Genomic DNA, 23,850 nt, shown 5'->3' on the forward strand with positions numbered 1-23,850 from the left:
CTTAACAGGGGGGGGGGGTGGTCCCAGGATGGACCAGGTGGGGGTCAGGTAGGGTGGGGGTCAGGTATGGTGGGGATCAGGTAGGGTGGGGGTCAGGTAGGGTGGGGGTCAGGTAGGGTGGGGGTGAGGTGGGGGGGGGTAGGTTAGGGAGGGGTTGATTTGTTTGATCATTAAAAATAATCTTTGTAAAGATTTCCTCCACTGCTCATTATCTGGTGTCCAATCACGTTTCAGCGGCGGCATGCAACAACTTCCTGTCCGGGGGCAGGGGGGGGGGGGGGGGGGGCATAAAGGAAGTGCAGGGGGTCAGACCCCCGGTCAACCCAACAGGTTGACTACTAGTTACTGGTAACCAGCACTGATTAGGATGAGGTGTTCCACTTGGCGCGTGTGCAGGGTGGGGGGGGGGGGGGTGGGGTGGGCGTGGTCACTGGGGGCGGGGCCTGGTCATGGGGGCGGGATCAGGAGGTGCCCTGTCTCTTCTGCTGCTGCACTCGGATGAGGTCCAGCTGCTTCTTGCACTTGTGGTAGTAGGTGGCCAGGCTCTGGTTCTCCTCCAGCAGCTTCTTGTGCTCCTGGACCAGCCTCGACGTGGTCTGCTGGTCCTTCTCGTCCTGGTCCAGCTCCGCGATCAGCTCCTTCCTAGACCGCGGAGCACACAGGATATGACATCACAGTGACGGCATCAACTAATGATATGACATCACAGTGACGGCATCAACCAATGATATGACATCACAGTGACGGCATCAACCAATGATATGACATCACAGTGACGGCATCAACCAATGATTTGACATCACAGTGACGGCATCAACCAATGAAATGACATCACAGTGACGGCATCAACCAATGGTATGACATCACAGTGACGGCATCAACCAATGAAATGACATCACAGTGACGCCATTAACAATGATATCACAGTGACGGCATCAACCGATGCTATGATGCCGCCTTCAAAACTGAGTTGCCGGGAGGTTCAGGGCTTTGGACCTTAAGCTCGGAGAGAAGTGCTTTGAACACTCTGTTGGGTCCGAGTTTTCGCTCGGAGTTTCGTGCGGAAGTAGAGCTACCGGAGCCCTCAGAGTTCACGCCACAAAAATGGCCGCCCATTTCATTGATGGACTAAAGTGAACTTAGAGCAAGCACTAAGCGGAGAACTTAACACCCATTCCAACATTTGCATTACCAGGCATTATAGCTTACAATTCTAAACATCACCTGATAAATTCTCTCTCATGTTCAATCAACACAAGCAGTCCTAATAACTGATTCATCTGATTCAGCAAAGAGGCACAAAGAGGTCCCTAAGAGCAGCAATACTTGTTGTTATGAAGTCTAGTCTCACGAACGATCAGTTTTTCCTGGTTTACGTCACAGCCTACGAACTCCTGAAGGGCGTTTCCTGATCACTCTTATTTCGGAAGAAGGGTAGGTTTACGTAAAGACAGGTCTGAGCTTCCGAACCTCCGAGCGGCATTAATAATAATAATACTACATTTAATTTAGAGGCGCCTTTGAAGTCACCCAAGGTCATGAAGGTTTGAAGATGGCATGACATACCAGCGAGGGCATTAACCAACGATATGACATCATAGTAAAGACATACAGACATTAACCAACGCTATGGCATCGGGGCCGTGACCCAATAGCACGCCGTCTCACACCAGACCCGCTGCGAGGCCGTGGGTCAGGGTTCATGGTGACTCGCTTCACGCCTGACGCTGCCCAGGAAACGACGTCGCACCCGTCATGTGACCGCACAATCATTGGACCGTATTTGCCAGAGGGCGGTGCTGAGAATGTGGGAGGAGCTACATGGCTGTATCTAGAGCCGACCCCACCCCTCTGTCCTTACTTCCTCTGGATGAGCAGAGCGATCTCCGTCTGCACCTTCAGGTACTCCTGGGCCATCTTACAGTGCTGCTCGAACACCGCCATGGACTCCTTGGAGTTAGGACAGGGGGCCAGAGGCTGGGGGGGGGGGAGGACACACCAATACATTACATCACAGACCCCACACACACACACACACACACACACACACACACACACACACACACACACACACACACACACACACACACACACACACACACACACACACACACACACACACACACACACACACACACACACGATGGTGAAAGGACTAAACCTTCCTCAAGGTTGGAACACTAAAACTAAAGTAAAGTAAAGTAAGAGGCGGTCCTCGTGTGCCAGATGGACTGGGTCTCTCCTCCCGGTTCCCCGGCAACCAGCTGTCACCTGCTCAGCAATCATCGTCATGCAAAAAACAATGACCAATTATCCAATCAGCCAGTTAAGCCTGCATCAACACCAGGCCAGGAGGGATGAACACCTGGGCCGGCATCAAGCACTGCTGTGATTGGACGCCGGTGCCGGAGAGTTATGTCACCGTGTCAACCAATTGGAGCCAATCAGAGGCGGGCGTTGCGGGCGTTCGAGGCTGATTGGCTCACCTGCAGCTGGTAGTCCAGGGTGAGGTATGCCATGGGGATGGAGTTGTCCGAACCGTTGGAGTCTGAGGAGACGATAAAAGGTTCAGTCCGACGTCATGACGACCATGAACAGCAGAAACATTCAGTTATAATTAGGGATGGGCATAATTAATCGATGCTCGATAATTGATCGTTAAGAAATGCGTCGATCAATTTATATTGTTATCGATCAAAAGGACGTTGTGTTGCATACTGTGAGTCTTGAAGCATTTAATTGAATATCACGATGTGGGAGAAATACCACCCTGCCGACTGGTGGAAAGTGAATTGAAGACGGTTCCCCAGGCTGTCAAAGTTAGCGCGACAATACCTCTGCATCCCCGCAACTTCGGTCCCGTCAGAGCGGGTGTTTTCTGCTGCTGGACTGACAGTTACAAGGCTGCGTTCGCGTCTGACCCCCGAGCATGTTAACATGCTTATATTCCTAAACAAAAATATGTAGGCTGGAGTTACTGTATGCTATGAGACAGTAGGGACAGTCACCACCGTATGTGAGTCGCTCTTTTTTTTCTAAATGTGTTGTCTCTCGCTCCGCTATTCTTTCGGCTTGGTGCCTCTTGGAGTCGTTACATTTTGCCAAAACTGTGATATTTTAGCAACAAGTTCAGCCTTGTATATGTTCAATAAGGTATTGCTTTTAGATAGACTAGTTCATGCAATTGTTGGTAAATGGGTGGCTCATCTTTTTGTTGCGAGCCTTTTCCGCGCGCCGGCTGCAGCCTATAGGCATTATATGTCGGCCTTTTCCCCCCCTTTTTTTCAAAACAGTTATACAGTTTAATGCCCACGTTTAGCCTACTGCCTTTGTTTGATTATTGTTGTCCGATAAGTTGGCTACTTATTGTAATTGGAATAGGCTACAGATTTAGTCTTGTTGAATCGTATCCAAACCTTTAAGAGCGACTGTAGGCGCATTGTTCGGACTTTACGAGCGCCGCATAGGCCTATAACCTATAATGCCTGTATTTATTATTTCAAAACTGTTAAACAGTTGTAGGTCTTCAAGTTAACTGTATTGTATTAATGTTGGCCCATACATTATTGTTGGAATAAAGATTTCATTGATAAAAACATGCTGCATTTTGTATTTTCTACCAACGGGAATTTCAATAGAAAAAAGTTAATGATTAATCGATAATTGATCGATAACTCTAGCGATGCTCGATCAAGGAAATTTCTTCAAATGCCCATCCCTAGTTATAATAATAATAATAATAATAATAATAATAATAATAAGTATAAAATATATCATGTGATACAACAAATCTGTTCAACTGTTTAATCTATTTCATAAATTCTTGCTCCTTAAAAAAAGAAACTTAAAAGAACTGCATGAAAACCTGTTAAAATTGTTTCTATTTTAATATGATCCAATGTGTTAATTCCTTTGAATGGTTAGTTATGCGTCAAGTCATCATTCATTATCATAAAAACAAAACAAACGTATGTCCTCTACCGCATCATTCCACTCATGCATTACTAGTCATTACCAGTTCGTTAACCTCACAGCATCATTGCCTAAATCATATTTTGGCCAAATTGTGATATCTAACCTACCTCTACTCTCCTAGGGCTGCTGATTCGCTGCGCCTCATTGGCTACATCCTAAGCCAATCAGAGTCATCTAATTGACGCTAAATACGAAACGAACCTTCAAATATGACTTGGGTTATGCTACGAGGCTAACGAGTGTAGCTAACAGGGGAGGTCAACTGAGCCATGACGACATTGAGACACCTCAGGCCTTCTGAACCAATCAGAGCGCAGCCTCAGGTCTTCTGGACCAATCAGAGCGCAGACGGCCGTACCTGGGTCGTCGGGGGAGTAGTATCCCCTGCTGCCCGGCCGGTCCGACGGCATCATCCTCACGCTGGGGCTGGACGACCTGCTGCTGTTCCTGCTGCCCTGTGAGTGGACACAAGCCCCGTCAATCACCCTGCTCGGCCAATCCCAGACGCCCGTTCCGCCAAAACAAGAGGTCGGGTTTCGTGGTTAAAAATTGGGGAATTTCATTGTGAAGACGTTTACAGGAGATTAATGTCAAAGTAAAATACAATTTAAAATACCTAGGGTTGCCTGTTTGTGTGGGAAATCTGGCAACACTGGATGTAATCCACTGAACTATGATATATATATATATCGTATCTTTACGTCATGAGTCTCATGCGCGGGGCAGGGCAAGGCCAGCCAGTGGATCCAGGCCAGAACGCCTTCTCTTGCACAACACCCCGAACACCGCAGAGCCAAGTTGCCCCTGAACTCACGGTGAACCCCAGACTTTACAGAGTTGAGGCTCCTCTCAGAAAACAAATAAATGTTTGGGGGAGCGGAAGCAGAGCGAGAGAGAGAGATCGAGAGAGAGTCTGCCAAGGGGGTGCTCTCCGTTCAAAGCTGTCTGCTCCTGTTTGAGGTGGTGGGGGAGGGGGAGGAGGAGGAGGGGAGGGGGGGGCACGACGTCTTCATCTTCCCTGGGTTGGAATATCAAACGCCTCCTATAGTCTCTCTCCATCCTCCCATAGGAAGCTCCTCTACTTGTCAAAGGAAGGCAGAGAGGAGGCAGGCAGTGAGCAGCTGTCACATAGAGACACTTCAGGGAGGAGAGGGGGGGGAGGAGAGGGGAGAGGGGGGGAGGGAGAGGGAGATGAGGTGCAGATAGGAGGGGGAGGAGTGGAGAGAGATGCTGATGGAGGAGAAGAGGGAGCTTCAATAAGGACAGGAGAAGGATGCTGATGGCTTCACCGAAGACGAGAGGAGGAGATATGCTGATGGAGGAGAAGTGGGGACACAAAAGCAGGCAGAGAGGGAGGAGGCGCGCTGCTGATGGTGGAGAGGGGCGGACGAGGAAAGATGCTGATGGAGGGAGTAGGAGACGGAGCAGGAGCGAGGGCTGGTGTAGGGAGTAGGAGAGAGGGCTGGTGTAGGGAGTAGGAGACAGAGCAGGAGCGAGGGCTGATGGAGGGCTGGGTGTGGAATAAAGAGGGCCTCCAATGCTACCCGGCGCTCAACTAAACCTCAGAGTATTGTGCTCTGGGCAGAGCGACGTTCAGCAAACAAACACACACAGACTCGCCTGTGATGTTCGGGGACTTGGGGCCCTGAAAGGAGGGTTAGCTGATAAACGGTGAGGGGAATGCCTTTATAGAGCGCTTTTCTAACCAGTGTCCGCTCAAAGCGCTTTACAATATCGCCCAACATTCACCCATTCGTTCACCCGTTCGTTCACCAACGGCGGGGGTCAGCCACGCAGGGCGACAGCCAGCTCTTCGGGAGCGGTCAGGTGGGGGCGTCTCGCTCGGGGACACCTCGACGGTGCTGGGGGGGGGGTCTGGACTCACCTGGCTGGTGTCAGACATGATCCCGGGGAGGTCCTGGATGGATCGCCGCCGCTGGGCGTCGCAGGAGGCTGAGGAGGGGAGACCAGGAGAGGAGGTGAGCCGGAGGGGGAGGGGGGGAGGAGCAGGAGAGGGGGTGAGCCCGAGGGGGAGGGGGGGAGGAGCAGGAGGTGGAGGGTGGTGAGAGGAGAGAGGAGAGAGCTAGACCGGAAGGCGTTTCCCAGAAGGGTGGAGAAAAAGGCGTGTCCGTTCGGGGCCAAGAAGGAGGAAAGGTACGGTTGAACCCTGAGCGACACCTCCACCAGAGGCCCGTCACCGTGGTAACGAGACGGGCCCGTCACCGTGGTAACGAGACGGCGCTAACGAGACGGGCCCGACTCCTCCCACAGCTCAACCTCTTCCCATCACCCCGTCATTCTAGATCCCGATCAATGCCCCCTAGGCCTAAAAAAAAAAAATTGTTTGGTTCCGGTTTCCGACCGACCCTGTCAATTTATGTGAGACCCAAATTATTTTATGAGCTTTATAAAAATAAAAAAAATAAAAAAAATAAAAAAAATTTGGATGCAAACTATAATTACGTTTTGGTACAGCACCTCTTCATTCTGTACAAGGATGAGCGAATTTTATCGTTTTTAAATGAAAACAACCTACCTATCATTTGCTGCCGCTGGAAAAAATAAAATAAAAAAATAAAATAAATTCCCTACCTACCCATGACCTCAACTGACAACCAACAGGAACCAAACTTTTTTTTTTTTTAGGCCCTATGGGGCCTACAGCAGGGGGGGGCGGTCTGCCTCATACTGTCAACACTTCTCAGGCCTGTCAGGGAAACGTTCAAACCTCTTCCATCACATTTTGGCAGGACTCACATACCGGGCTACCGATACGCTGGGAGGACGAAACTAAGTAAAGGCTTGCACTATTCTGTTCTACATGGAAGAAGAGCGTCATCCAGTCCACAGCTGCGTGCGCGCGTGCGTGCGTGCGTCTGCCTGAGTCATCGACTTCATCTCCCAAGCACCGAGGGAATAAAATGAAACCAATCAAAGTAATCCAAAATGTGTTCATAAGCATTCCCAATCCAAACTAAGTTGGGGGTCGTTTTGGCCTGGAGAATGAATGATGAACAGCTGTGAACACAGAGATACTCTATCTTTAAAGAACTACAACTCCCAGAGACCTCTGACCTAGTTACTCACTCAAATGCGATAAAACTAAAATGTTTTTCCTTCTTATCCAACCCCCCCCCTCACTCTCCTGGTAAAAATAACCACGACCTCCATCAATGAAGTCAGAGCAACACACTTTCATACTTAATGGAAGGAGAAAGCATTCCAGATGTCCCAAGAGAGAGAGGGTGAGCTCATGTTCAGACAGTGACAGAGACACAGACAGACACAGACACAGACTTCTTACTTCCAGAGTAGAAAAATGTCCGGGCCAAACGATTGCTTTACGACGTCACCCTGATTATCTTCCCCTGCTCAATGATCAAACTATCTGCCATTGGCAGGTGTCCATTTTTGAGCCCGCCTCCATGGAAACGAGATTGACCCCCAGCCCTCCCTTCTCGGGCTAGGACCCTTAGTCAGCAGAGCTGCTGGGTGGGGTAGAGTGAGAGAGTGAGTGAGTGAGGGGGTGAGTGAGTGAGAGAGTGAGTGAGTGAGGGGGTGGGGGTTGAGGGTCAGGTACATCCAGAGGGTTTGAAGGGAGACAGGCCACCCCCTCAGCGGGGGGGGGTTACCACGGTGATACCTGTGACGACGATCTTGGGAACGTCCAGAATGGTGCCGTAGGACGCGGTCTTACGGTGACCTCGCTTAAAGGGCGGGCGTGCTGCGGAGACATGCACACAGACACACACACACACATGGATATACAGAGCTGCATCACGCATGCAGACAGACGGGCAGACAGACAGGCAGACAGAGACAGACAGGCAGACAGACACACAAGACAGGCGGACACACTGACAAGACAGGCGGACAGGCAAATAATACACATCATACAAAGTACGACAGAAACAGGGCGGGGCCAGCGAGCCGGCCCCACCAAGCTGAGGCTGGACAACAATGCCGACACATGACGTCACTTCCTGTTTCAGACGACATGCGGGGACAGGAGCGTACACGAGCGTGCACATGCAGGGCAGCATGCCCCCTGGTGGTGGGCTGGGGAGGGGGGGGGGACGCTGACCCTAACCCTGAGGGCCGGAGGCTGAGCGAGCAGAACCTCCTCTTCCGCCCACAAGTGCAACTGCTCCTAGCTCTCTTCAAAGTAAAAGCTCACAGCGAGGTCATTATTATCCAACCGAGTCGTCCATCGGTCCTGAAGGAGGGAAGACTAACAGGGTGGCAGTAAACCATCAGTGGACGGTGACCCCTGGTCTGAGTGACGGTGGCTCCACGCCCGGTGGGCACTAGGGGGCGCTGTGGAGGCAGGCCTTACCTGCGGGCGTGAAGGGCAGCTTGGGCTCCAGCTCCGACAGGTCCGTGCTCATCCTCTTGCCCTCCGAGGAGAGGAGGCCCTGGGAGCGGGCCGACAGGCTCTCCACGCTGCCCCCTCTGGACAGGGGGAGCGAGCGCAGCGGGTCGCCCTGGCAACACACACACACACACACACACACACACACACACACACTTAGGAGGGGGACCCTAACCCCACGGAGGCGGGGGGGGGACTGGTGGTGATGACACTGGTGGAGTAACCTTGGGTGGACTGGGGGTGAAGGTGTATACTGGTGGAGTATCAGTGGGTGGAGTCACCTTGGGTTTGAAGTGGGGGGGTGACGGTGTATACTGGTGGAGTCACCTTGATTTGAAGTGGGGGGGGGTGACGGTGTATACTGGTGGAGTATCAGTGGGTGGAGTCACCTTGGGCTTGAAGTGGGGGGGGGGGTGACGGTGTATACTGGTGGAGTACCAGTGGGTGGAGTCACCTTGGGTTTGAAGTGGGGGGGGAACTGGGGGGTGATCTTGATGGTGTCGTTGCTGCCCTGGGAGTCGCCCTGCTCCAGGTTGGCGTTGCTGCGGCTGCTGGTGCAGGTGAGGTCCATGCAGGAGCCTGGGGGCACAGCGGGGGGGGGGGGGTGAGGGGGGTACGTCGGGGTGTTGGTAGCAGTGTATGTGGCGGAGGTGTTGTTGTTGTTGGTAGGTGGTGTTGGTACCAGTATGTGTGACGGTGCTGGTACCAGTGTTGTGAGGTGGTGGTGTTGTAGTTGGTAGTGGTGGGTGGTGTTGTACCAGTGTGTGTAACGGTGCTGGTACCTGTGTTGTGAGGTGGTGGTGGTGGTGTTGTTGGTAGTGTTAGGTGGTGTTGTACCAGTCTGTGTGGTAGGTGGTGTTGTTGGTAGCGTTAGGTGGTGTTGGTGGTAGTGTTAGGTGGTGTTGTACCAGTGTGTGTGACGGTGCTGGTACCTGTGTTGTGAGGTGGTGGTGTTGTAGTTGGTAGTGGTGGGTGGTGTTGTACCAGTGTGTGTGACAGTGCTGGTACCTGTGTTGTGAGGTGGTGGTGGTGGTGTTGTTGGTAGCGTTAGGTGGTGTTGGTGGTAGTGTTGGTGGTGGTGTTGTTGGTAGTGTTAGGTGGTGTTGTACCAGTGTGTGTGAGGGTGCTGGTACCTGTGCTGGTGGCGGAGTTGCTCTGCCCGTCGTCTGAGTACTGGTAGGGGTACTGCAGCGCCTCCTCTGACCCGGGGAAGAACTGCCAACGGGTCACAACAAACAAGTCACTCCTGCTCCCCCGGGGAATACCGCCAATGAATCACCACCGCTTAAAGTGCATTTGAGTGCGTGCGTGTGCACGTGCGTGCGTGCGCTGGTACCCTCATGAGGTGGGTCATGATCTTGACGATCTCCTCCATGGAGGGCCTCTGGGTGGGGTCCTTGGACCAGCAGCGCGTCATCAGGCTCTCGATGGGCTTGGGCAGGTTCTTGATGAGAGGGGGCCGCGTGCCTGGGGCCAGGAGGGGGACACCGGGTTAGACGCTCCTATACTGGGGTTAGACGCTACTATACTGGGGTTAGACACTCCTACACCAGGGGTTAGACGCTCCTATACTGGGGTTAGACGTTCCTATACTGGGGTTAGACGTTCCTTCAGGTGGTTAGACGTTCTTTCGGGGGGTTAGACGTTCCTTCAGGGGGTTAGACGTTCCTTCAGGGGGTTAGACGTTCCTTCAGGGGTTAGACGTTCCTGTAGTCCTCCTGAACAAGACTCACGCCACCTGCTCTGAGGACTTTCTAAAACTAATCTAAAACTAACTGGGACACAGGGGCTGAGCACTATCTATCCCTAGGGACTGAGCACTATCTATCCCCAGGGGGTCTTCCTGGGATCAGACAGACAGAACGGCTCTCTACCAAAGAAGGGGGGGGGGGGCTCCTCGGCCCGTTTAGGCGGGAGAAGGCAGCAGAAGGCGATGCTGGCGTCCCTAATGGCTGTGCTTGTACACGGGCGCTTTACCGCTCCCTAGGGGCACATTCAGCATAAAGGCACCGTCTTGCTAATTACCAATATGCTAAAGAACCAGCTACCAGGTGTAGGTAATGATTCAGAAGGACATCTTTAGCCGGGAAGCAAAACCCTAGCTCTCCGGGGACTGCTAGCATCTCCTTTAGCGTGATGCTATCCATCTTTGTATGAGGCGCAGACGCTGAGTAAGCTACACCCACAGGGAAAGATTAAGTCTTTGGAAACATACTGAAGGTCAAGTGGATTTGTTTATAAAACCTTTCATCGTAATTCTAAAAGGTGCGTTCACACCAAACGCGAAGGGGCGACACGATCCCATACAAAGCGTAGAGATGCGAATCGGGCGAATTATTCGCTAGAGAAAACCGGCGACAAAACCTGTCGCGCCACACTTTCACCCTGCACAGGCGAGCGCGTTCACAAGGATTTGTAGCGCGACAAATTTGCTCGAGACATTCGTGTGATGACAGCCAATCAGCGATCAACAGCGTGGCCACTGAGTGACATGTCTCACGTAACAGCCAATCAGCGTTCAACCGGGTCCTGGTCCCGGGTCAGCATGCAGTGGCGGGCCTCACCGTTGTGGACGGCCCACATGATCCTGAAGGCCGGTCCTCCGATCTCGTCGAAGGGCTTCTTGCGCGTGATGACCTCCCACAGGATAATGCCCCAGCTGAACACGTCACACTTCTCACTGTAGTTACTGCCTGAGGACAGAGGCACACACAGAGAGAGGCTGAGGGTGGAGACAGAGAGAGAGGCTCAGGGTGGAGACACAGAGAGAGAGGCTCAGGGTGGAGACACAGAGAAAGGCTCAGGGTGGAGACACAGAGAGAGGCTGAGGGTGGAGACACAGAGAGAGGCTCAGGGTGGAGACAGAGAAAGGCTCAGGGTGGAGACACAGAGAGAGGCTGAGGGTGGAGACACAGAGAGAGGCTCAGGGTGGAGACACAGAGAAAGGCTCAGGGTGGAGACACAGAGAGAGGCTGAGGGTGGAGACACAGAAAGAGAGGCTCAGGGTGGAGACACACAGAGAGGCTCAGGGTGGAGACACACAGAGAGGCTAGGGGTGGAGACACAGAGAGATGCTCAGGGTGGAGACACAGAGAGAACCTCAGGGTGGAGACACAGAGAGAGGCTCAGAGAGAGGCTCAGGGTGGAGACAGACAGAGAGAGGCTGAGGGTGGAGACAGACAGAGAGAGGCTGAGGGTGGAGACAGAGAGAGGCTCAGGGTGGAGACACAGAGAGAGGCTGAGGGTGGAGACACAGAGAGAGGCTGAGGGTGGAGACACAGAGAGAGACTCAGGGAGGACACACAGAGAGAGGCTGAAGACACAGAGAGAGGCTGAGGGTGGAGACACAGAGAGGCTGAGGGTGGTGGTGAGGGGGTAGATGGTGGTGCGGGGGGAGATGAGGGGAGTGGGGGTGAGGGGGGAGATGGTGGGGGGTCTGAGGAATAACAGTGTTCTGTGTGTTGTGAGGACGGAGGGGCATCCAGGAGGAGGTCTTAATGTGGTTATGGCCGCTCCAGGGAGAGAGCCAATATAAAGAGAGAAAGAGGGAGTAATCTCACCCTGGTCCCGTAATTACGGCTGTTATTGCAGAATTTAAAGTGCACATTAGCGCACTATTTTAGATCGGCTGCACTGGGGCCATTTGATCGCATTTCAGCGTGCTACAGAGGAGCTGCGGGGGAGTCCATGGGGGAGGGGGGGGAGTTTAATTGCAGGGGAGTCGTGTAGCTCCCGTCTAAAACAAGATAATTACAACGTGCTAGTGGATGCTACCTCCCCGCCTGCCCTCGTAGCACGTGGAACACGTCTCGGATGGACCGGCGCTAACCGCATTAGCCCCGTCTCTGAGGAAATAAAGCCACGGGCGCCGCCGCCGCTACGCTACACTGTGCTACGCTAGCTTACAACACGTTTATACTAGAGCTATCAGTTAAACGCGTTATTAACGGCGTTAACGCAAACCAAATTTAACAGCGTTCAATTTTTTATCGCGCGATTAACGTAATTATTTTATAAAAAAAAAAAAAAAAAAACTTTTTTTTTTTTTTTTTTTCTTTGGCTCAAAACAAAGAAGCAGTAGCCTGACTGCTATGTTCAAATGAAATTTGTTCAAAGCAGTCGTTTAATTGCACTATAGGCTCTTTTTTTGTATCGTCCTGTTTTGATCAGTGTATATGCCAATGTTGTTATCAATAAAAAATCATTTGCACAAGGCAAGCCGATGCACTTCACCATGTTGATAAGAGAATTAAAATGAGAAGAATTATGGGACAAAAAAATCAAGGGATATTTAGCATAGAAAAAGAATTTGTGATTAATTGCGATTAATTAGAGTCAACTATGACATTAATGCGATTAATCACGATTAAATATTTTAATCGCTTGACAGCTCTAGTTTATACGGATTGAAATGTTGTTGTGGTTGTTTGACCGTTGTATCTATTCTGCATTTGTATGCGTGTTGTAATCTGGGCGTCCTTGAAAAAGAGGGCCCTCCCCTGAATAAATAAAAGGTTCAATCAAATCAGAGAACAGAAAGCAGAAACATCACCTGGAGGGCCCCCCATAGGGGGCGCTGTGCTCACCTTCGAACACCTCGGGGGCCATCCAGGCGGCGCTGCCCTTGTTGTTGGTCATGTGGGTCTGGATGTCGCAGGCCGTCCCGAAGTCACAGATCTTCAGCACCGTGCCGCCGGCCACCAGCAGCAGACTGAGGAGCAGAGGAGACGTCAGTACCTCCAGCCACCACCAGGACTCCAGACCGCCCCGCGAGGAGGTCCCCTCTAGGACCGCCCCGTGAGGAGGTCCCCCTCTAGGACCGCCCCGTGAGGAGGTCCCCCTCTAGGACCGCCCCGTGAGGAGGTCCCCCTCTAGGACCGCCCCGCGAGGGGGTCCCCCTCTAGGACCGCCCCGCGAGGGGGTCCCCCTCTAGGACCGCCCCGCGAGGGGGTCCCCCTCTAGGACCGCCCCGCGAGGAGGTCCCCCTCTAGGACCGCCCCGCGAGGAGGTCCCCCTCTAGGACCGCCCCGCGAGGGGGTCCCCCTCTAGGACCGCCCCGCGAGGGGGTCCCCCTCTAGGACCGCCCCGCGAGGGGGTCCCCCTCTAGGACCGCCCCGCGAGGAGGTCCCCCTCTAGGACCGCCCCGCGAGGAGGTCCCCCTCTAGGACCGCCCCGTGAGGGGGTCCCCTCTAGGACCGCCCCGTGAGGGGGTCCCCTCTAGGACCGCCCCGTGAGGAGGTCCCCTCTAGGACCGCCCCGTGAGGAGGTCCCCTCTAGGGCCGACCCGTGAGAGGGTCCCCTCTAGGGCCGACCCGTGAGGAGGTCCCCTCTAGGACCGCCCTGTGAGGGGGTCACCTGGACCCGCAGAGCCACCCCCTCCCACCCACTGGAGGTTGTACGTCCTGCCACTTAATGTACGCACTTATTGTGTGTTGTATTTAGTTGTGCAGCGTCTTGTCCTCTCCGTGTTGTATACGGGGAATGGGTTAACCTAGAGGTTGTTAGAGCTTGGCACTTGGTTCTATGAACATCCTCACCGTACCGACAGAGTTAGATTGTAGTTTCACTTTCTGACAAATGTATTTATTGTAAGTGGCTCTGGATAAGAGCATCTGCTAAACGCCCTGAATGTGAAACCCACTGGGTTCACTGAGGCCTCGTTCAGCCGGTCTCCAGAGGCCAGCTGACGATACGGCCTGCCGGGGCGATAGTCTACCTGAACACCAGCCCGACCATCAGTCAAACCATCTATGAACGAGGCCTACTTCAACGCCAAGGGCAGAAGAAATGGAACTTGGAGAACGTTAACAAAGAACATGAAGATAATAAAACTGATGAGAAATAGCATTAAAAGTGCAAGTGGACAGAAACACTTTAAAAGAAGAGGTGCTAACTTTGCTGCTAATGGTAGCCTTAAGGTGACCGCGGTCCAGTCGCTTTAGGAGGCCCGGATGGGCTGCGGACCATAGAACACGAACACACAGATAGAGCACACACACACACAAGAATGAGGAGTCAGGCCGATTCCTGCCCATGATGAGCCCTGAAACGCGCCCCGCTAAGCTAGCAGCGGGGGCTAATTAAATGAGGATGTGTGGGTGGCTGGACATGACTGTGAACATGATGCAGTGGGGGTGGGGGTGGGGGAGTTGAAGACGAGGTGTTGAGGGAGGCGGTACAGGTGGTGGTCAGGTCTCGGTGTAAGGTGGAGCAGGTAAAGGGTGGAGCAGGTTACGGAGTAATGGACTTGGCAGGAGGTAAAGGGTGGAGGAGGGAGCAGGTAAAGGGCGGAGCAGGTAAAGGGTGGAGCAGGTAACGGGTGGAGGCGGTAAAGGGTGGAGGAGGAAGCAGGTAAAAAGGTGGAGCAGGTAAAGGGAGGAGGACGAAGCAGGTAAAGGGTGTAGCAGGTAAATGGTGGAGGAGGTAACGGGTGGAGGAGGGAGCAGGTAAAGGGTATAGCAGGTAAAGGGGGGCCAGGTACGTACTTGGGGGGCTTGAGGTCTCGGTGGATGAGGGCCTTGGGCTTCATGCCGTGCAGGTAGGCCACACCCTGGGAGCACTGGAAGCACCAGCTCATGGCGTGGGACGCCGTGTAGAAGGGGAGGGGCTCCGCGCCGTGCAGCACTGAGGACCCGAGGGAGAGCAGGGCGTCAACGAGAGCCCAGGCGGCCAACGGGTCAGAGCGACTCTTAGACCGGTGACCGATCTGACACATTAGGAGCACTTGTTTCATACTACAAGGGATGCCGTTTGTCTTGAACTTTTTCAAGTCTAACAACAATGAACTCAATAAAATCCGGCCCAGTTGTTCAGGAAAATTCATCTTTTAATGGAATGGGAATCCTAGTTTAGAATAGGTTTTTCAGATACAAAATGTTAGTTTACATTAATCGCAGGCCGGTCATTTCAAACTACATAAACAAAACTCTGTCCAGTTATGGACATGAATGCATTTGTAAAAAAAAATAATAATGCAATATTTGATTTTGTCAATACCTAAAATAAATGCCATCAATGATCACATACACGTGGATCAAACGCTTGAATGTTCAACAAAAGAGAAGAAATGTTTGGCATTTCAAATTTTGAAAAAACCAAACAGCTCTGTGGTTTAAAAATGTCAACCAATGAGGACTCACCGTTGTACAAGGACCCGCCCTCTGCGTACTCCATCACCAGACATACCTGGCAGGAGCCATTCAGGGAAGTTAATAAAGCAAGTCTTCTCTTCAATGAGGAGCCATTAAAGCCATCGACTGAATTAGCTCATCAAGGACACATTGTTTCATTAAAAAATAAAATACTCCTCTTAGCAACCGATTGCCTCGGTAGTTCAGTGCCGCCCACACACACTTACCGGAGAATTGCAAGAACCGTACAACTTGACGATGTTGGGGTGATTCACTCGGGAGAGCTGCCGCAGCTGAGGGGACAGGGGACACAGCGGGGGTCCAGGTTAAGGCGTTGTCAAGAGGAGCTCTTCAGACGCCATCAGCCAACGAGGACTGCCGAGAGGCGCGGTCCCGGGACCCTACCTCAACGATGAAGGCCTTCCTCTCTGACTCGCTCTCGATGGTCTTGATGGCCACGTCTTTGCCCTTCCACTTGGCTTTGCACACCACGCCAAACGCTCCTCTGCCGACCACCTGACAGCAAGAGGGACAGTTAGGACAGACAGACGGCATGAGGGACAGTTAGGACAGACGGACAGACAGCCTGAGGGACAGTTAGGACAGACGGACAGACAGCCTGAGGGACAGTTAGGACAGACAGACAGCCTGAGGGACAGTTAGGACAGACAGACTGAGGGACAGTTAGGACAGACAGACAGACAGTGTGAGGGCCTAAAAAATAAAATCAGATTTTTTCAAACCAAACCCTATTATCGATTTTAATCATTATTTATTTCTATAAATGACAAATATATATATTTTGATTTTTCTTTTTCATTTTAAGAATAACGATGATAAATATGAGCAGAATTTGGTTGCCAAAGTCTTCCGGCAAACTCTGAACACTCAGTTGAATTTTTTTCAAAGATCGATTTTTCGAATCGAATCGATTAATCGCGACTCATACGTTTCTAAATTGATTATGATGGACAGAATCTTCTTAACGAAGGCCATGCGAACGTGGGTGGGCATGCAATTACACTTTATACTTCCATTTGGGGGCGTGTACATTTCATTTCTATATTTAATATCCCTACAGTTCGGTCAGTGACTGATCTCCTTCTGAGACGCCTGCTGTCAGAAGACTTGTCGGCAAACAGCCGTGAAACTGTTGATTCTAGAGGACAACACAAAGTAAAAGACACACCTCCTCCACTTCAATGTCGACATAATCGATCTCTTCAAACGGGTATCCTGGGGGCGTCTCGAGCATGTCGACGGCTGGGCAGTGACGTCAGCGGCCCACGCCAGCTGGTCCCTCACTGGAGACCAGAAGAACCATCAGACCAGAGGAACACATCAGAACAGATGGTCAGAACTACATCAGACCAGAGGAACACATCAGACCAGAGATACACATCAGACCAGAGGAACACATCAGAACAGATGGTCAGAACTACATCAGAACAGAGATACACATCAGACCAGAGGAACACATCAGACCAGAGGAACACATCAGACCAGAGGAACACATCAGACCAGAGGAACACATCAGACCAGAGATACACATCAGACCAGAGGAACACATCAGACCAGAGGAACACATCAGACCAGAGGAACACATCAGACCAGAGGAACACATCAGACCAGAGGAACACATCAGACCAGAGATACACATCAGACCAGAGGAACACATCAGACCAGAGGAACACGTCAGAACAGAGATACACATCAGACCAGAGGAACACATCAGACCAGAGGAACACGTCAGAACAGATGGTCAGAACTACATCAGACCAGAGATACACATCAGACCAGAGACACATCAGACCAGAGGAACTACATCAGACCAGAGATACACATCAGACCAGAGAACCATCAGACCAGAGGAACACGTCAGAACAGATGGTCAGAACTACATCAGACCAGAGATACACATCAGACCAGAGGAACACATCAGACCAGAAGAACCATCAGACCAGAGGAACACGTCAGAACAGAGATACACATCAGACCAGAGGAACACATCAGACCAGAGGAACACATCAGACCAGAGGAACACGTCAGAACAGATGGTCAGAACTACATCAGACCAGAGGAACACATCAGACCAGAGACACATCAGACCAGAGGAACTACATCAGACCAGAGGAACTACATCAGACCAGAGATACACATCAGACCAGAGACACACATCAGACCAGAGGAACTACATCAGACCAGAGATACACATCGAACCAGAGACACATCAGACCAGAGGAACACATCAGACCAGAGGAACACATCAGACCAGAGGAACACGTCAGAACAGATGGTCAGAACTACATCAGACCAGAGATACACATCAGACCAGAGATACACATCAGACCAGAGATACACATCAGACCAGAGACACACATCAGACCAGAGGAACTACATCAGACCAGAGATACACATCAGACCAGAGACACAACATCAGACCAGAGGAACTACATCAGACCAGAGATACACATCAGACCAGAGACACACATCAGACCAGAGGAACTACATCAGACCAGAGATACACATCGAACCAGAGACACATCAGACCAGAGGAACACATCAGACCAGAGGAACACATCAGACCAGAGGAACACGTCAGAACAGATGGTCAGAACTACATCAGACCAGAAGAACCATCAGACCAGAGGAACACGTCAGAACAGATGGTCAGAACTACATCAGACCAGAGATACACATCAGACCAGAGATACACATCAGACCAGAGGAACACATCAGACCAGAGGAACACATCAGACCAGAGACACACATCAGACCAGAGGAACACATCAGAACAGATGTTGAGAACTACATCAGACCAGAGATACACATCAGACCAGAGATACACATCAGACCAGAGATACACATCAGACCAGAGACACATCAGACCAGAGACACACATCAGACCAGAGAGACCCATCAGACCAAAAGGACACATCAATCCAGATGTTCAGAGACACATCAGACCAGATGTTCAGAGACACATCAGACCAGATGTTCAGAGACACATCAGCCAGAGACACATCAGACCAGATGTTCAGAGACACATCAGTCCAGAGACACATCAGACCAGATGTTCAGAGACACATCAGTCCAGATGTTCAGAGACACATCAGTCCAGATGTTCAGAGACACATCAGTCCAGATGTTCTGAGACACATCAGTCCAGATGTTCAGAGATACATCAGTCCAGATGTTCAGATATGGTATATTGAGGATCTGAAAAAGAGGGGGGGGGGGGGGGGGGGTGGTCCTATTGCTAACGCTAAACAGGTTAGCAACCTAAGTGGATCCGAGTTAGTATGTTATCATGGGAGCAAGGCTAACATAGGCTAGCTACAATCAGCTGTTCAGTGACAAATGTTCAGAAACCGATCAGACCAGATGTTCAGAAACCCATCAGACGAGATGTTCAGAGACCCACCAAACCAGATGTTCAGAAACCCATCAGACCAGATGTTCAGTAACCCATCAGACCAGATGTTCAGAGACCAATCAGCCAAGAGTCAAACAGGACAGGTTGTAGAACACATAGAAGGCACATCTTAAGACGGTTAGATAACACTATATTAACATATAACATCAGAACTACAATCTCCTGTCAATAAAGTTTAACTCCTGAATAAACGATGTTCTGAAGTAGCATCATTCATCACGACCTTATGTCGGGAGCTGTCAAACTCAACAGCTGACTGCAGCTAGCCCAAGTTAGCCTAGCTCCCATGCTAACATTACAACCCAGATCCACTCAGGTTGCTAACCAGTTTAGCGCTAGCATCAAGACTCGGCGGTGTTTAACGTCCATAACGTCAGGGGGGCGTATGAACGGACCACGACAGGCGTCCCTGACGTGTAATGAACCCCAGAACCAGACAGACAGAGGCCCGCAGGACACCAGAGGAGATCAGAACCTCGTACCTTGATGCTAACGGGAGCTAGCAGAGATTAATGAGTTTCATCAGTCGAACATCCGGTCAAAGGTCCGACTATCACAGTTAAGATAAGTTAAGTTAAGTCTGGAGACAGACTGTCCATCCCCCGGGATGTCTTCCCTAACCGTGTGACGGACTGACAGAACTTTCTGGCAACTTAAGCTCGCTAGTTAGCATATTAGCTTGTGTTTTTATTCTCCGAAGCCGCAGCTCCAGCCGGAAGTATGTGCTACCTGCTCTCCTGTCCCCCTTTTCAGAGCCTCTCCGTTCCGCCCCTGAGGCGGGTTCCTCTGACGTGGGAGAACCATATCATTACCATATCGATAATAATGCTGTTATACCTTAATCAATATAAACGAATAAATACTATGACTATTACTTACTATTCCACTGTACAAAAAGACGGTCCCTTCCCATTGTTCACAAATATACAAAACATAATATGCAACATGTATCAGTAAGAACTGCATTGGTAGATTATACCAGTAGAAAGCTGTGTATTTATGAGAAGATTGGTGGCCCTACCTACTCACCGCAAACACACACACGCACACACCTGCTTGACATGCATATGAATAGTCTTTACACACACAAACAACTCTCCCCAAGTATAATTTAGTCTAAACAAAAATGTAATAAAACGATGTTTTCCAGCAACATGGACACACACTGAGTGGAATTCAATTTTCAGGTTCATTTTGCTGACGGTTTTGTCAGCAGGTAACCGACATTAATTTAATGCTTACATTACTTAGCGAGGGTGATGTTATATCAACACTGCTTGATGAATGCTAATTATATTTCCTCCTAACAATAATAAAGTCCCCTACGGGACTTTTACCAAACGCTAATGACCCCGACTCGTCGGCTGCCATATTGAACAGAGCTTCCTAATAGCATCTTTTTCCCCTGAAATAATAATGATCCTAATCGCTCATTCCAGAGGTGATCAGCCTCCCTCGTGCTGGTGGGGGGGGGGGGCTTCCGTGGGACGTCGGGCAGACTGAACGAGGTTGGTGTTTGCTCAGGCTTCATAATGATAAAGTCTAACCCGACCTCTCTTCTGTGCAGCCTGCCCCCTGTACAGCGCATTTGTTCAGAGCAATGCTGGCTCTGCAAACAGCGCATTTGTTCTGCGTGACTCCATGGAGCCAATTAGTATAGAAATATATATATTTCTATAGGCACAATACTTTAGGCCTACTGTAAATGAAGTACTTTTGCAGTATTTCTGCAGTCCAAATATAAGGGATTTTAAAGAGTTTGACTACGAGCATTTTATAATAATATTATTGTTAATATACTCTGTCCATTAGGTCTCAACCATAGTGTGTGTAAAATAAGACGCGGGTCGTTTACGCGGTGTGGGTGCTACACGTCCCCCTCACCGCTTGGGGCCGCTGTTGCATCAGAGACCGGCGGTCCCTGGCCCGAACGGGGCCGCTGCCAACGCGCTCCGCTTATATAACGGCAGCGCAATATTTCAGGACATTTCAACTGCCGGGCACCTCTATAGGGAGATATTTCTCACAATTACAATGCATTGATTCATTAATACCCTTATGTCAGCATCAGCTTTCTCTTGTGCTGGAAAGAACCGTTTCCTCCAATAAGTCAGTTGATGGATGGCGGGGCGCCGGTGCAGCTGACGAACATTTGTCTTGTGTTTAGGGCGCTAAGTGCCAGGCGCCTCAGGTTAGCGTTATGAATATCCCTGTCCCCGATACGACTTACCTTCTTTAATTAGAGTGGCGAAGAGGAAGGAGAAAAACGCAGTTGTTTGCAAATTCATTCCAAACATTTTGTCCGCAAGTGGAGCAAGTCACGGCGCCGGCGGAGTAAAGTGGGGCCCCCACCACCGTGGGGGGGAGGGGGCCCACCACAGGGGCCCCCTCCGCGGGGACCCGCCTTGCACAAGGGCTGTTAAATCATTTTAACTTTACCTAAATGCCCCGTTCACTTACGCTGACTTTATGTGACAGACGAGATGCATCAGGTGAAACACCAACCCCACAGGCTAATTAGCATGAGCTAGCACTAGCCAAGCAGCTAAAAGTAAAGCGCAAAGAGAGACATCGTAACTCAACACAAAAAGGAGAGAGACATGGTAACAACACATAAAGGAGAGAGACATGATAACACAACACATAAAGGAGCGAGAGACCGTAACACAACACAAAGGAGAGAGACATGATAACACAACACATAAAGGAGAGAGACATGATAACACAACACATAAAGGAGAGAGAGACATGATAACACAACATATAAAGGAAAGAGAGACATGATTGCACAACACATAAAAGAGAGAGACATGATAACACAACACAAAGGAGAGAGAGACATGATAACACAACATATAAAGGAAAGAGAGACATGATTGCACAACACTAAGTAGAGAGAGACATGACAACACAACACATAAAGGAGAGAGAGACATGATAACACAAAACATAAAGGATAGAGAGACATGATAACACAACACATAAAGGAGAGAGAGACATGACAACACAACATATAAAGGAAAGAGAGACATGATTACACAACACATAAAGGAGAGAAAGACATGATAACACAACACTTAAAGGCTGCTGTGAAGTCTGCAGCGACGGCGCATCCAGAGGAAACACGGCTCAGATCCAGAAGAAACCGGTTTCCATAAACGAGGGATTCCTTTAAAGAGGAGAAAAGCTCCGCTCCCGGGGATGAGCAGTCCTACGCAGTCTCCCAGGTAACCTGCCCTCTCCACGACCCCAAAGTGAGGGGGAAAACAGTGTGTGTGCACACACTAAGAACTATTAAGGAACTAGGTCAATGATGTTGTAGCAGTCATAAAGATGTTGTATTAGAGAAGAGAACAATTAAACAACTGAAGACAAAAGGATCGAAAACACAAAAACAAAAACACCACCGCAAAATGATTAGCCGTAACATTTTTTTTTAGAAAAAGAAAATGGGGGATTATAAAAGGGTTATAAAACAAACAAACAAAACGTCTGAATGGCAGAGATGGGGAGCGGATCTCCGCTGGGGGGTCTGTGAGGACCACGCGTTGGTTCTCCGGACGGCAAGGCCCCCCAGGCCGCTCCTCTCCCCAGGGACGGGGGGCTGCCGGCGGGATGGGGGCCCGGCCCGGCCCGCCTTCCTGACACCGGCCCCTCCAGACCCTGACCTTTACCCGACCGTAGGATGGAGGTACCCCATCCCGCCCCCCCCCCCCCCGCGGTCCCCGTGATGAGACCCCGACTCACACCGGCTCTACGGGGCTCCGCCTCCGAGCCAGCTGACCTTTCACTTGAACCGCTTTCTGCTTTCATACGCTCCTTCACTGAGAGCCAGGCTGTGTGCGGATTTATTTGTGTATATGTATGTGTGTGCGTGTGTGTGTGTGTCTATTGTCTGTTCTGTGTGTGTGTGTCTATTTTCTTTTCTGTGTGTGTGTGTGTCTATTTTCTGTTCTGTGTGTGTGTGTGTTTGTGTCTATTTCTGTTCTATGTGTGTGTGTGTGTGTGTGTGTGTGTCTATTGTCTGTTCTGTGTGTGTCTGTTTCCTGTTGTGAGTGTGCGTCTATGTGTGAATGTGTATATACTGTTCTGTGGGTATGCGTGCATGCACGGAAATGCGTGTGCGTGCGTGTGTGCGTACGTTAGTGCTTGTGTATAGAGAAATAGGAGGGCTGCTGCCATGCGTTCATTCATTTTCCATATTGTGATTAATCATATTTAATTAGGTAATAAAACCTGCAGCACAATATTTCCCTTTTTCTAATGAGAAACTAATTCAGAGAACATTTTAATATCTAGAGGCGTGTTTTTGGAATATTACGTAATAGATGACGCGATTCTGAACATTTAGATTAAAACTTGAATTTTAGTGTGGATTCCACTGGAGCTGTGAAGATCTTCCCAGTGCCACAGTGAACCAGTGGACTGACTGGTTGGACTGCTTCGACAAAGGGGTGATTGACTGGTTGGGGACATTTATATCTCTTGCCTTAAGCTAAATACACTCGCTGCTTAGTGAAATTAAATAATCCCTATAGTCTAGTAATAATTTCTTCAGCCGTGTATCAGGAGTTGATACGTTTCTTCAAATCAACCTGAAACCATCCTTAAAGTTAATTTAGTTCTGGCCATATAATGGACTCTTTATGAGTGTCCGTGTCGACAGTTACATTCTACATATACCTTTCTATGTCGCAATATTCTTCTCATATCGTGAATTATATTTTATCCATACACATCTCTCTGTAGATTTCTGCATATTCTTATTCTCCATTCAACTTTCTGGCCTGTGTCCTGCCCGAAAGAGCATCCTCCTATTAACACACAACCATCTATGTTCTCTCTCTCTCTCTCCCTCCCCCCTCTCTCTCACTCGCTCTCTCTCCCTCCATCCCCCTCTCTCTCTCTCAGGTGTCTCTCTCTCTCCCTCCCTTTCT

At 50.4% G+C, this 23,850-nt stretch overlaps 1 protein-coding gene across 4 annotated transcripts; it reads right to left on the reverse strand.

Annotated features, from left to right (window-relative positions):
* Nucleotides 1–253: 253 nt before the first annotated feature.
* map3k7 (mitogen-activated protein kinase kinase kinase 7) lies at nt 254–19,663 on the reverse strand. Of its 4 annotated transcripts, none has more exons than XM_030345491.1 (18): nt 19,396–19,663; nt 16,667–16,781; nt 15,883–15,993; nt 15,705–15,770; nt 15,487–15,532; nt 14,833–14,971; nt 12,934–13,058; nt 10,912–11,040; nt 9,684–9,814; nt 9,481–9,562; nt 8,802–8,926; nt 8,312–8,459; nt 7,619–7,699; nt 5,861–5,928; nt 4,334–4,430; nt 2,487–2,548; nt 1,862–1,977; nt 254–648 (listed from the first exon to the last, which is right to left on the reverse strand). In XM_030345491.1, the coding sequence occupies exons 2-18, from the start codon at nt 16,730–16,732 to the stop codon at nt 462–464; spliced, it is 1,779 nt and encodes a 592-aa protein (XP_030201351.1). In that variant the 5' UTR covers nt 16,733–16,781; nt 19,396–19,663; the 3' UTR covers nt 254–461. The 4 variants fall into 4 exon arrangements, with proteins under 4 accessions (XP_030201351.1, XP_030201353.1, XP_030201352.1 ...); XM_030345492.1 differs by having other exon boundaries at nt 257–642; nt 19,396–19,661; XM_030345493.1 differs by lacking the exon at nt 7,619–7,699.
* Nucleotides 19,664–23,850: the final 4,187 nt, after the last annotated feature.

Source organism: Gadus morhua, chromosome 21, assembly GCF_902167405.1.
Source record: "Gadus morhua chromosome 21, gadMor3.0, whole genome shotgun sequence".
Lineage (NCBI taxonomy): Eukaryota > Metazoa > Chordata > Actinopteri > Gadiformes > Gadidae > Gadus > Gadus morhua.